Here is a 12438-nt window from a genome sequence, read left to right on the forward strand (position 1 = left end):
AAGAGCCAGTGGTATGTCATCACCTCCGTGCCCAGGAGAGTTAGGGAATTTCTCTGGGTTTGGTTGTTGAAATGCTCCCTTAGGTGAGTGTTGCAACAGCAGAGAGACAGGCGTACACCACGGGCTCTCTGGTATCAAGCTTCAGGCAATCAAGAGGAAAAGCTCTGAAGGAAACACGTAAAATTGGGTGACCATGAAGCCTCACCTGGACAGCTTTGCTCAAAGCAGTGCCCGTATTGATAGAGAAGAACAAAAAAAATCCCGTTCAGTACATACAAAAAAGACGTAAACAGAGACCACTGTAAATGATACTGCACAGTCAAGCAAGGTGGCCTTTGCTGAATTTCACTGTTACTGAAAATGATTTTCCCATTATTTCCCAGCCAGTTCCAGCACATTAAAGTCTCCCCTTGCGCAGGGCTGTGTATGCCATTTGCATCTTTTAATTCATCCTGACACCTAGCAGTGCTGAGCCGAGCAAGTGTACAAAACTCAGGCAAGTACCAAAGCATATGCGCATTCATATAGCAGATGAAGTTTCAGAAGTTTGTTCAGAGCACTGGAGGTATTATAACATGATTTCAGATGACTTGGTATAAAACATCAGTTTATGACATTAGAGTCTAATCTGCCTGCTAGGAAGTGCACTGGGATCCCTTAAATTTCTGGGTCGAGTCAATGTTTGATCCACCTGTACACATAGGAAAAAAACAGTGCTTAGAAGAGATGCTAGTAGGTATGTTTGATATTAGTTTTTCTAATTATTCTATGTAGCAAACCCAGCACCTTGGCCGTGTGCATGAGCCCCATTCAGTTACTGACAAGGTTCGGGAAGCTTCAGTGGGGCAGCATTTTTCACTCTGCATACGCATGAAAATTGTACTTCAGGGGATTTAGAAGCAGCATCCAAATTGTAGCATATGCAAATTAAGAGTCACTATATAACAGGTTTTCCTGTTCTCTTTTGCTTGTAAAACGGGACTGGGATTGGAACTGGGAGCTGTGCGATGCACCAGAGAGTACCTGCAGTCTGCTTGCCCGTTCCTGTGCACCCCTTTTGTTCATGCCTTTGTCTCATAGCCTTACAGAGAACTCTGCTGCTTCACACTGGCATCATGGTGCGGGGGGAGCAAAGTGTGTACATTTAAGGAAAATCATACAAACACAGCAGGAGCCATTTTACTTTCTTGCACATTCTTTGGGTTGTGAATACTTAAAAATAAACTCTTATGACCTCCAGCTGTTTGTTGTTTTGTTTGGTTTTTTTTTTAATAGTGCTTCAAATTGACAATTTTGGTAGCTATTAGAGAGAATCTGATAGAAATTGTTTGGGAGAAAAAAAAAAGAAGAAATAGGAAAAGAGTTAGGGAAAGGGAAACAGACACTGTAAGTTCTAGTCAATCCTCAGCTTTTTTAGCAAGGGTGGATTGGAAGAGAAAGGAAAAGGAGGAAGGAAAACCACCTTATTGCAGGGATGGCCAGTCAGGCAGGATCGTTCCCTACCCAAGCCATCACACATTCTCTGTTGGATATAGTCCTTATGCTTTGTGAAATCAGATGGATCTAAATCCTCACTCAGTTTGCACATACCTGAAAGCTTAGCTCCAGAAAATCTTTAAATACAATGAGAGGTACTGTACTGAATGTAGGGATTGTTTTCTGGACTTTCTCTGGCCATCAACTACGCTTGAAGATTTCTCCTTGCTTTGAGGAGTTTCGTGCCAGGAAATTCCAGCTTCTATCTTTAAGGAATTAACATAGCACAATGGATCAATACAGCTTTTCTTCATATATATACCTCTGTTGCTGCGCAACTAATGCAGCTCTGAAACAAGGCAGTTCCCTCTGTATTGGGTAGATGTAAACCTCTTTGCTGTATAATGCTATTGAACCCCTGGACCTCGGGAACTGAACCCAAGCCTGCATGCAGGTTCAGCAACTGGGCAGTGAAGTTCACCGTGAAGACATCTCCAAAAATGGCCACTTTGGTACCCAAAGGCAGAAGCAGCTTCTCTCTCTCTTGTGCTGTACGGGAGGGCTTGGGAGACTAGCTGCACAAGAGAGAAAGGCTCTTAGGTAAAGGTAGGGCAGAAATACCTATCTTTCCTTCACCAGCATCGCACTGAGATAACGTTAGGTTTCTAACGCATATATTGTGTGAACACTGATATGACTTTGACTTCCTTTTATTTAACACCAACCTCTGCAGAAAGAAATCACTGGCAATATCCCAGCTACTTAATGGTCAGTCGTTTAGCACTCACTGAGCTGATCTTCATTTCGCTGAAATAAAAGGGAAGCCAGCAAGGGAACAGATCTGTCTGATGACAAATTTATGTAAAGTATTTTAAAATTAATTCTCTTTTCAATTATTCTCTTATGCTCTACATACATACATTAGTTTTCAAATTCCCATAAAATGGGAAATAAGGTATCAAATCATGGATACTTTCTCAGCAACTCGTGCATAGATAAACTCAGAGCCAACTAGTGCTAAAGCAGAAATGGAATAACTTACCTTCTATGAGCTAGAACTTAAAGCCAGAAAAAGAAGAAGAAATAAACATATCCTAAAAAAATCTGATTTTCCCTATGTGTATGTATATGCCTCTCCTAAAATGTCCATTTTTAAGATATCAAGAAGCAGATATAGCATTACCTATAACAAAATTAGTTTTTGAAGATGTTTGCCCATACTGTTGTTCAATATACTTCGGCTTATATGTCACCATGCCAATTAAAGAATTGAACTGAATGATACTTGCACACAAATACAGAATGTAAACTGGATTCCCAAAGAGGTTCTTCAGTGATGGCAAGAAGTCTGCAAGACAAAATGGCAGAAATGACAAAAGGACAGAGACTGCTGTGAATAATGCTTTGCAACATGTTTGCACTTTCCAAAGAAGGACTGCAGAGTATTTAAGAAGGAATCCACAAAGTTCCATGATGCTCCCAAGAGCTCCCCCATTTTTGGATGGGGGAACAGTGGAACAAAATACTAAGCATCAATTTCCCAGAAGAGATACCTTGTTTTATATATCTTCTTTCTATCATAAACCAGGACTGACTTGGTTTCTATCTGTCCTCAACAGCCACAGCATCTTTTAGCTTAATTTGGAGGCAGAGAGGGCTCAGCACAGCTGACAGTAAGCATGGACATACTGAGTTACGGATTCAAGTACTGAGGGAAAGTATTTTTGGCAAAGTAGGACCAAGGAAATTCAGTTGTGCAATACATCTCATGTCTAAATCCAGAGAGCCTCCTAAAATACTGTATCTAGTCTGTGCCTACTCTTATTCTGATCAGATATTGTATGTGTTTTTCTAATGGATGACCTTAAAGAAAAGGGTTTAGCAAAAACTGAGGTTTTTTGATAGTTGCTTCTGCAACAGTCATCTGCGAATGACAAATTTTTGCAGAGTTTCATGACATGTGCTGGGCCACTAGTGTACTTTTACAAATCTCAGCTGGAGAAATTCTGCATGCAAGAGCAGGTCCAGGGAGCAATGAAAAGATCCTTTTTGTGCATAGTAGTCAGGCAGAGTTTGACGCCTGAGGGAAAATAGCAATTCTGAAGCCATTAAAACATGGCCTCAGAAAATATAAAGTTTTAAAGTATAAAAGCTAGTGAGAGAAAAGACTCGACGGTCAGAAAAGAAACTCTAGTGGCTTGCCTTTTGCCATCTCAGCAATCTTCACTTGTTGCTGGTAAGATTTGCGTTGGTCCTTGTTATCCTCAGTGATGAACTTCGACTGCTCGGAAGAGGTACTGGAGTCCTTTCTGCCCTCTGGTTTTGGGAGGTGCTTTGGCAGGAACCAGAAGGGGATGCCGGCCAGAACGCTAATCGCACCCGCTATTAAGTAACCCAGCCACCAGGCTCCCACCCACTGCACGTCCTTGTGAGTTATCGTTACGCTGTCTGGAGAAAGTTTAAAAAAAAAAAAAAAAAGAGAGGGAAACAAATAAATGCTTTTCGCGACTGTTTGCCGATAACAAGGAAGGTGATTTCGCAGGGACTTTCTCCAGAGGAGTCCACCCCCACCTCGCCAGGTTTAGCTGTGCTGTGTGTCGCTAGCGGCGTTACAGGAGCAATTGTGGGCAGGCAAGAAGGTAGAAGGCGGTTCCTGGGACAGAGCAGCCGCCTTCCCCTGACACTGCAGGGTCCCCAGCTGTGCCGCTCGCACGTTCCCAGGGAGGCTGCGAGGCCCAGGACGTGGAGTGATCCAGGTGGCCACGCACTTGCTCCCAGCCAGGCTGTTCCGCACAGAATGCCGGGGCATAACGGGCTGGAAGGCGCTTTCTCAGGAGGAAGGCAGTCGGGAGCCCGGGTACCCGCTGCAAGGCTGCTTTTCTAGGCCGCGACAGCGTAGTGCAAACCGCACGCACACAGCTCTCGGCCCGGCGCGAGCCTCGGCCCTGCCTCCCCCCGCGGCCTGCTGTCCCTCCGCAGCCTCCCCATCAGGCCACCCCCGGGGGGCACCAGCGGCAGATCTGCTGGGGCTGAGGAAGAGTCAGGCCTCCTACTTCATCCATACCCATCCTTCTTGCTAGCCTTTTCTGCTTGGGGTGTTGCATTGCTGTCACCCTTTTCGGGTGACGCCCTTTTGTCACCACTTAATGAAATTACGTGTCTGCTCCACCCTTGCTAGCCCCTTACGCCTAGAAGCCAACTAGATCGTTCTCGGCCTAAAATAGGCATTTTGGAGCCTGACTGAATTTTTAAAACCTGAGTGTTCTGACTTACCCAGATCTACAAAGCCAATGTCAACATAAAGTTTGGCACACAGGGATCCTAGAAGAAAGCCAAATATCGGCCCTATAATTGCAACTGTCTGTACGCAGCCTGCAATAGAAAATGGGACTGTTACGCTTCCAAGTTAAGAGCAGCACCGGTTCTTGCTGGACCTAACAGCAAAGTACGACATGTCATGGGTAACAAGTGATACAGTCTTAAAATACTGAGCCAACCTTTGCTTTCTGGCACGTTATTTACACAAGTTAGAACAATTTCAAGGAGAAAAAAGCCAACAATAAAATTTCCCCCGCTGCATTGACAGGTTAATTTTTTTTGTTATCATCCGATTAAAGAATGAAATTCAGCCCTAAGGAAGAAAAGTCAGGGAACTTAATGTCCTAAACTCAATAGCAGCACCAATCTATAATTGCCGGAAACTCTTTACCTGATTAGATTAAAGTAACTGGAAAACAAGTATCAATTATTTAAGTCAATTGATTACTTTAGGTTGTGGTGGGCCCTGAATAGGCTGAAAAATCGCTTTGCTTTGGTACCCAATATTGACATGTTTCAATACACCCTCAGCCAAACTTTCTGAGTATTTTGAATTTTCAAAATTGATCTGGAAATCTGGGAATACCGAATCTTTTACAGAGAGAACCTGAGTTTCTGCCTTTTGCCAGGCTGGAAACTTGTCAACGCAAGGGACTGATGGGGAAGAATTTTTTGGTAATATTTCAGGTGAACGTGCAGGGGTCTTCAGACAATGAACAAAACAGGAAAACAGTGACACCAACTTTTTAAAGCCTCAGCACTATTGTTTATAATTGTACCTGAATCTGGAGGATATGTTTTGAGTGCCTGCTGAAATTCTATTTTAAGTGCTTAAAAGAGTACATGTTTTTTATCACTTTCCAGGGAACTGAATGTGCACAGAGGCTCAGCAGTCCACATCCAGAAGAATTAGGAAGATTAGGGTAACAGCAGGAACCTAAGGTCAAATTCTTTCCTCAAATTAAGATAATGGAACTGTGCTGCTATAATGAAAGGGGAACTTGGTCCCTTGAGTGTACATGACTGTTAAATAAACTTTAATATTGGAAATTATGCAAACAAAACTTTCAGGGCAAGTTAATTCAATAACAGTCATTCCATTATTCAGAATGACTCAGTTTCCTCTCGGGAAAAATCCATTAGGACAAAAAAAATAATATTTATTTTACCGATGTATAAGGCAGCATTCTCTTCAACGGCATAATCATCAATGTATGTAATTCCCAGAGGCTGGATAGGAGTTTCACCTATTCCACGCAAAAGATTTCCCAGTAAAACATAGATCCACATGGAAGAGCCTGCTTCTTTTTCACATCCTGGGCACATGACAAGAGGGACAACAATTATGTGTTTTTCATAACAGTTTGACACTGGATACACAGGACTTCTAAAATACTTCTAATGTGGGAAAACCAGTATGAAAACTCTGAAAATGGTTTTGTGCGGTGTGGGGATGGCAATTTTAACTCAATCAGCTTCAGGTGGACACACGTTTAGCATGAACTGCTTCAGTCAAAGAAACTAGAAAATTGGCCGGTTTTATAAATTTGTCGCCACATCCATTTTAGAAACCTTTTTCACTTCCTTCTAACCAAAACTGGGATCTCCTAACGGAAAGGTTTGAGAAATACTGACACTAGTGAGTGCTGCCAGTCACATCTAGTCCACAGGTACGGGGATGCAAACATACATATTTTTTGTGACATGTAGAGGGTTTGATTTGCTCATCCACAGCTTATTCATGGCTGGGCATTGGGAAGAAGGCTTCTTGCCCACAAGGAACTCAAGAGAGGTCGCACCCAGAGAGGACACAGCTTTGTGGTGTGCAAAACGGGGTCAGCGGGCAGGGAGAGAAACAAGAAGTGGGGTCTGTAGGCTGGGAGACCCAAGTGGCTATTTCCAGTGGGCTGCAGATCTAAAGGTGCATTTCCCGACAAAGGGAAGATCATGACTTTCCACGGTCCCCATGGGACACTGGTGTTTCTGCAAGCACAAAGCTGCAGAAAGTTGCTGGAGGAGACAGCAAGGCTGGAGGAAAGGCTGCAGCCTGAAAAAACTCTTGGCAGTGGGCAGTGGCAGTTACATATTTATTTTTAATAAATTTGCCTCAGCCAGTAGATCTGGCTTTTCTGTGGGAAAGTTTTGTCTGATTCCCATTCATTATTTTCTGGGTTCTAAGAAGCTATTGCATGAGAGTTTGGAAGCCTCTTGGTGTATTTTAGTGTGCTTATCACAGTATTGAACAGAGATCATTCTCACCTGCATTTATTTTTGCTTGAGATTTTTCCAAGGCTGAGAGTGGAGTTTCGCTTTTATCCTGCAGACATGGAGAGATGCTAACAGTCGAATTGATGGTGGAAGAGAATCTTTCATATCGATATCTGTTTATAAACCAAAGTTGCTTTTTACTGTCCCAACTTATAAGAAAAAGCAAACAGATTTGTTGTTACCAAGGAACATAGCACTTAAATGCAAATTTCATCTGCATCCAGTGTTGCCAATGATGGTTTACAGGGGATAAATGGAACTCAGTTTATACTGTGGTAGTACATGAAAATTGTCCCTTTGGTTCTCTTTGTGTCACAGTGACGCATTTCAGTTTAACAGGCACTTTGCTCTGCTATGATGCATGAATCTGTACTAAGAGATTATCAGACAGTGGGTGTATCCTCTCTGTTGTGTTTGATACTTAGATTGTCTTCCTCAGTTTAGTCACAATTTTATCACTGATGCTTCAAAAATTCTTAAACTGTGTCAAAACATGGCTGATCGAGATCACAGACTAATAATACAAGAAGTTGATTACAACTGAGAATAGCATATACATTATTTGCTCTACAGTAATAAGTATTTTCACCCCAAAAAATTAGATTGAGTAACCACAACCACATATGCCTATTTCTACATGCATCTTGACAATCAATGCCTAAATATTTTAGCGAGCATTCAGTGCGCATAGCCCAGTTGGAAAATACCGATTACTTTGCACTTACCGTCCCATGAAGAACTGGGGCATTGCAATTAAGAATGTTCCAGCTGACATAATTAAACAGCCTGCTCCAATTATTCTTGGCCTGTGAAGCTTCGCTCCAAAGTAGCTTACAAGAATTATGATTAGGAGGTTTCCTTTGAGAGTACAAAAGGAAAACTGAGTTTTACAGCTTGTTGATAAGAGATTCCCTAAAATAATGATTCCTAGTGTGTGGTATAGGCAGCGATTTCATGGGGAGAGGACTGATCGCAGAGGGTTGGTGTTTCTCCCTCTTTCCAGGCATTGTTACAGGAGCCCAATGCCTTCCCTGGTGAGAAAACCATAAACTCTTGGGTAAGCAGCTGGAAAAGAGGAGAAGGACTGTGCCAGCTGACGAGAACAAATAACCAGGAAAGCAGGAAAAAAGGGAATCAAACAGAGCTTTATACACATAGGCTAAGATTTCGTTCCCATGAATACTACAGTCCACTGAATACCCACAAGATAAATTCAGTAATCTGAAATCGTAAGAGACAATCTCATGATGGAAACCTTAGTGCAAGAGGGAAGGGGATGGACTGGACAATGAACATAGATTGCAGTTAGAGGTTTGTACTCTTGCTGCTTAATAAATCATGAAGAGCAATCCACTCCTTGTGGCGGATTTTTGAGGGATTGCTGAGAAAAGAGGGAAAGCAGAAATCTGTGCAGGCAAATTCTCATTCAACAGTAAAAATTTCTATTAGTATTAATTAGCTGGACAATAAGCTTATCAAATTACAAAATATTTAGGACTATGTTGAATTGCTTGTATTAGCAACCCTATCCTATCCAACGTAATCATACTGACAGTCATGATGATTTTTACTAGGTGAATCTTGCTCAGTTTTAATGGTTCAAGGAGATTTATGCAATAATTTTTCACAAAAAATTGCATCGCTGTTTTTTTTCTGAAAACAAAAATAGGTTTCTACAGCACGTACCAATTTCAAAACTGCCATCAATAATGCCAACCAAAGAGGAAGGGATATCAAATCTTCTTTCTATTTGTGTGATAGTACTTTTTAGATAACTTCCCGACAGTGCTTTAGCAAAGTAAACAAAAGACAATGCACCGAGAAATATCTGTGAAAGAAATTGACAGTGATTAAAATCAGGCATATTTTTAAACATTTTTTACATTCCCATCTCTTCTTTTTCCAAATAAGCACATCAATATTTCTCCTACTTTTTACGAAATGCTAGGTTGCCGATCTGTCCATTTCTTACGAGCAATAGTGATATAAACGGAATACTTGTTATCAACCGCTGCTAATTTCAGGTAGATGCCAAAGCTACTGATGCTTTGAAGGACAGAGACACGTACCACCCTCCTGATCTCTCTAAGGAGGAGTTATCTTGCACAATAACAATAGGGGTAAATGTTAAGCGTGGCTTGGGAAGAGGCAAGTTATTTGGGCATTTTTTAACCCAGGCTTTTGCAATCGGCTGGATTTGAGAGTCCTGTTCTGGTAAGTTGTTGCCACTGAAGCCCAGGGTGGCCAGGAGGGAGAAGTCTCTGCCTCCTGTTAAATGGCTCCATGAGTTGAACAGTGACCTGCCAGGAAATTCTCTTCTAGGCTCGTCCTTTCCCCACCAGACCTCTTGCAAGCTCTAATACCTAACTTTCCTTTTGAATGCACACTGCATTTTGCTGGGGGACAACCTTCTTTCATCCTTTTGTTTTGCAGAGGCAGTTATTTTCTCATACTTATCACTACATTTGTTTTAGTGTGTTAGTCTGAACCAGGAATAGGCTTTGGAAATGAAACTCCCACCCTCTTCACTGCACTTTGGTACCTACGTGCAGACTGAATCCCTTTTACACAAAATTAAACTGGAAGATGTGCTCCAGAAGGGCATTATATTCACTTCAATGGCCCTTCAGTCTCTGGGGCAAGACTAGAGCTGGTCTGAAGTAACTCCCCACCCTGAAATGTGTACAGTGGGAGTGCAGGGTCCTTAGCACCAACTCTTTCACTCCTGCAGGGCTATTGCCTAAATTTGCCTTCACTGAATCCAGCTGTCCTGAGTTTACAAGCTCCAGCAATACTCACACACGGTGCAATTGGTCATGGAAACCACAGCATTGCGTTCCACCTTCAGATACAGATAGCGTTGACTGAATATATAGAGGTGCTCTTTGTAAAAGGTGTTAAACCCGCCCCCCCAAACCCTAAACAGAAACTAAAAGACACAGTAATGTTTGTTATAAAGAGAGGTCTAGACCCTTATCCTACTCCTTAGGCCTGCTCTCTGAGCAATCACGCTTCCAGTAAGCAGGTGCTCTGACGCAATGTACTCACCTCCAATGCAATACTCCTTACAACATCTCATTTGACAAGGCACATTGGTAATAACAATGGCATCACTGTTGAACGCAAATTCTTGTGTTAATGTTTAAACCTATCTCTGTGTCACATTCAACACACTTTACCCAGTGCTCCTTTAGAAATACTTGTGGGTAAATAAACAGTATCTGGTTCTTATTTCCGACAGTGAGGACTCTCAGAGAGGTCTCTGGTAAAAATATTGCCATAATATTTTACATTTTCTGTGTGTTTATGCCCTTGGATTTTAAATATCAATGTGAAAGCAAATACGTTTTTTCACTGGAAAATTGTATAGGTCAAACTAGAACTTCAAACATCTCTGTCTCTGTTTGGCACAAGTTTTTCTACTGGGTCTACTTCTACTGTCCCGGGAGGGAGATGGAGACTGTGTGCAGTGGTGGAAAAATGCTCCCGATTTAGAGCTGGGACAGAAAGGTGCACATGATTTCACATTCTTCTGCGGTTTGTCAATGACTGTAAGTAAATATTTCATGACATCTTTCTCGTTAATAAAGGCAATTTTAACACATGGGAAGGCTGATAATTGGTAAAAACAATCTTTTGAATATGCATATTGTTTTGGTAACACATTAGGCGAACACAGATCCGAAGCAGAGTGTTTTGTGACTTACAAATATTTTTAATAATTTCATACTGACTCATCAAGACATAATCAGAACTGCAAAAGGGTTAGTTCACCAAAAAAAAGAAGTTTTCTAAGTCCCTACTGGAATAGGTTAATCATATCAGTTTGGGTTCCTGGAAGACACTATTATTTTTAACAGAAAGAAACTGAGCTGAAATATTATTGTTTTTCTATTTTTGGAGCTAATAAACTGATTCCTGACTGGCTAATCTGTGACTGAAGGTTTATTCAATGAGGGAATCGGATTATAGAGGAACTATGATAGAATTACTATTATGCTACAAATTTACTTAAAGCAACTCATCTTCTTTTTCAAAACAGGACCCCATTTCCAGACCTTTACAGGATCACACAAAATCAAGGAGAATATTCAGAAATCCAAAAGTTTTTATAGCAGTCATCAGACTAAATTAATCCTGCAGTATCTTAACTGCTTTGCATAATTTATAGACTTTAGGTCAACTATTGCTGAAGACATTGTCTGTATTCGGAGCTGGGTTAGTATCTGAAAGTAGATGTGTGTGTGTGTGAGAGAGAAAGAGAAAAAACAACAGAAATAAATACAGACTGTACAAGATGGAAAGAACCGGGCAAGGTCAAAGACTCATTTTCTGTACAAGCCAAATCACCTCATCTCACCATTGTAGGGTGATTCACTGGGACCTCACCTGGGAGGGTGTCAGCATTCTACAGCCTGGGTTTGGAAAGCAGGTAGAGATGGTAGGCAAAGCATCATGCTGCTGCCTGCACCCCAGCGTCCCACACCGGGAGGAATGCTCCTCCGAGGTGCAGCGGTCCTACGCTCAGGTAGGTACAGCTGCATTACGAGGCTTAAAGCAGGGAGCTTCCATTGCCTCCAGGAAGTACTTCTCGTGAGTGAGATAAATGCAGATACAGCGGTGATACTTCTGCAGTTTCGTTTCAAAGTCACCTCATGCAGAGGTCTCTCAGACCAGGAATATTACAATTTAATGATAATATTAATACCTTAATAATATAGCACATGCGGACCACAATACAAGTATCATTTTTCAGAGCCCAGAAGATGACCATGGCTATAATCCTAAAAAAGCAATCTGTAGTAACAGCTGCCTGTGGTACCTGTCTGCTGATACTCTGTTCTTAACTTCAGGAAAACAGGTTGGTGCAATAAGGAGGGTATAGTGATCTTTCAGGATGACCCTTGAAGATCTCTGAACACGCAAGCCTCAACCAATGTTCTATTTGAACATTGCCAAACTTCCAGCAAATACAGATCTGAAGCAGACTTTTTTGTGGCTTAGAAATATCTTTAATAATTTCATACTGACTCAGCAAGACATAATCAGAACTGAAAAAGGGATAGTTCACCAAAAAAAAAAAAGACGTTTTCTAAGTCCCTACCGGAATATTCAAAACCTCTTACTCTACCTTTATACTTCCACAACACGATTGTTTTTCCTTGGATGCAGAAGATTCAGATTTGAATGAAGATCGGTCAACAGGCAGGATTGTGTTGTTTGAGAAAAACTGAGTATTTTCTTTTGATGAAATCTCCATGATGATATCCCCTGCCTCTAAACCAGAAAACATAGAGAACATTTTAAAAAGGCATCCTATTAGCTCAGCCTCAAAAGCTCGTCATGTGACAGCAACACCCCGCTGTACTGTTTTCC

The 12438-nt window shown here is 41.6% G+C and overlaps 1 protein-coding gene across 1 annotated transcript in view; it reads right to left on the reverse strand.

Moving 5' to 3' along the window:
• Positions 1-12322, reverse strand: part of SLCO1C1 (solute carrier organic anion transporter family, member 1C1) — a 22977-nt gene extending 10655 nt beyond the window's left edge. Inside the window, exons 1-8 of the mRNA XM_010282453.1 lie at positions 12194-12322; positions 8749-8890; positions 7788-7920; positions 7054-7175; positions 5964-6110; positions 4750-4848; positions 3679-3924; positions 2660-2824 (exon numbers count right to left, since the gene is read on the reverse strand). Coding sequence (XP_010280755.1) covers positions 2660-2824; positions 3679-3924; positions 4750-4848; positions 5964-6110; positions 7054-7175; positions 7788-7920; positions 8749-8890; positions 12194-12322 — 1183 coding nt within the window. The remainder of the gene's footprint in view (positions 1-2659; positions 2825-3678; positions 3925-4749; positions 4849-5963; positions 6111-7053; positions 7176-7787; positions 7921-8748; positions 8891-12193) is intronic.
• Positions 12323-12438: the final 116 nt, after the last annotated feature.

The sequence above is a fragment of the Phaethon lepturus genome, unplaced genomic scaffold (assembly GCF_000687285.1).
Source record: "Phaethon lepturus isolate BGI_N335 unplaced genomic scaffold, ASM68728v1 scaffold20032, whole genome shotgun sequence".
Lineage (NCBI taxonomy): Eukaryota > Metazoa > Chordata > Aves > Phaethontiformes > Phaethontidae > Phaethon > Phaethon lepturus.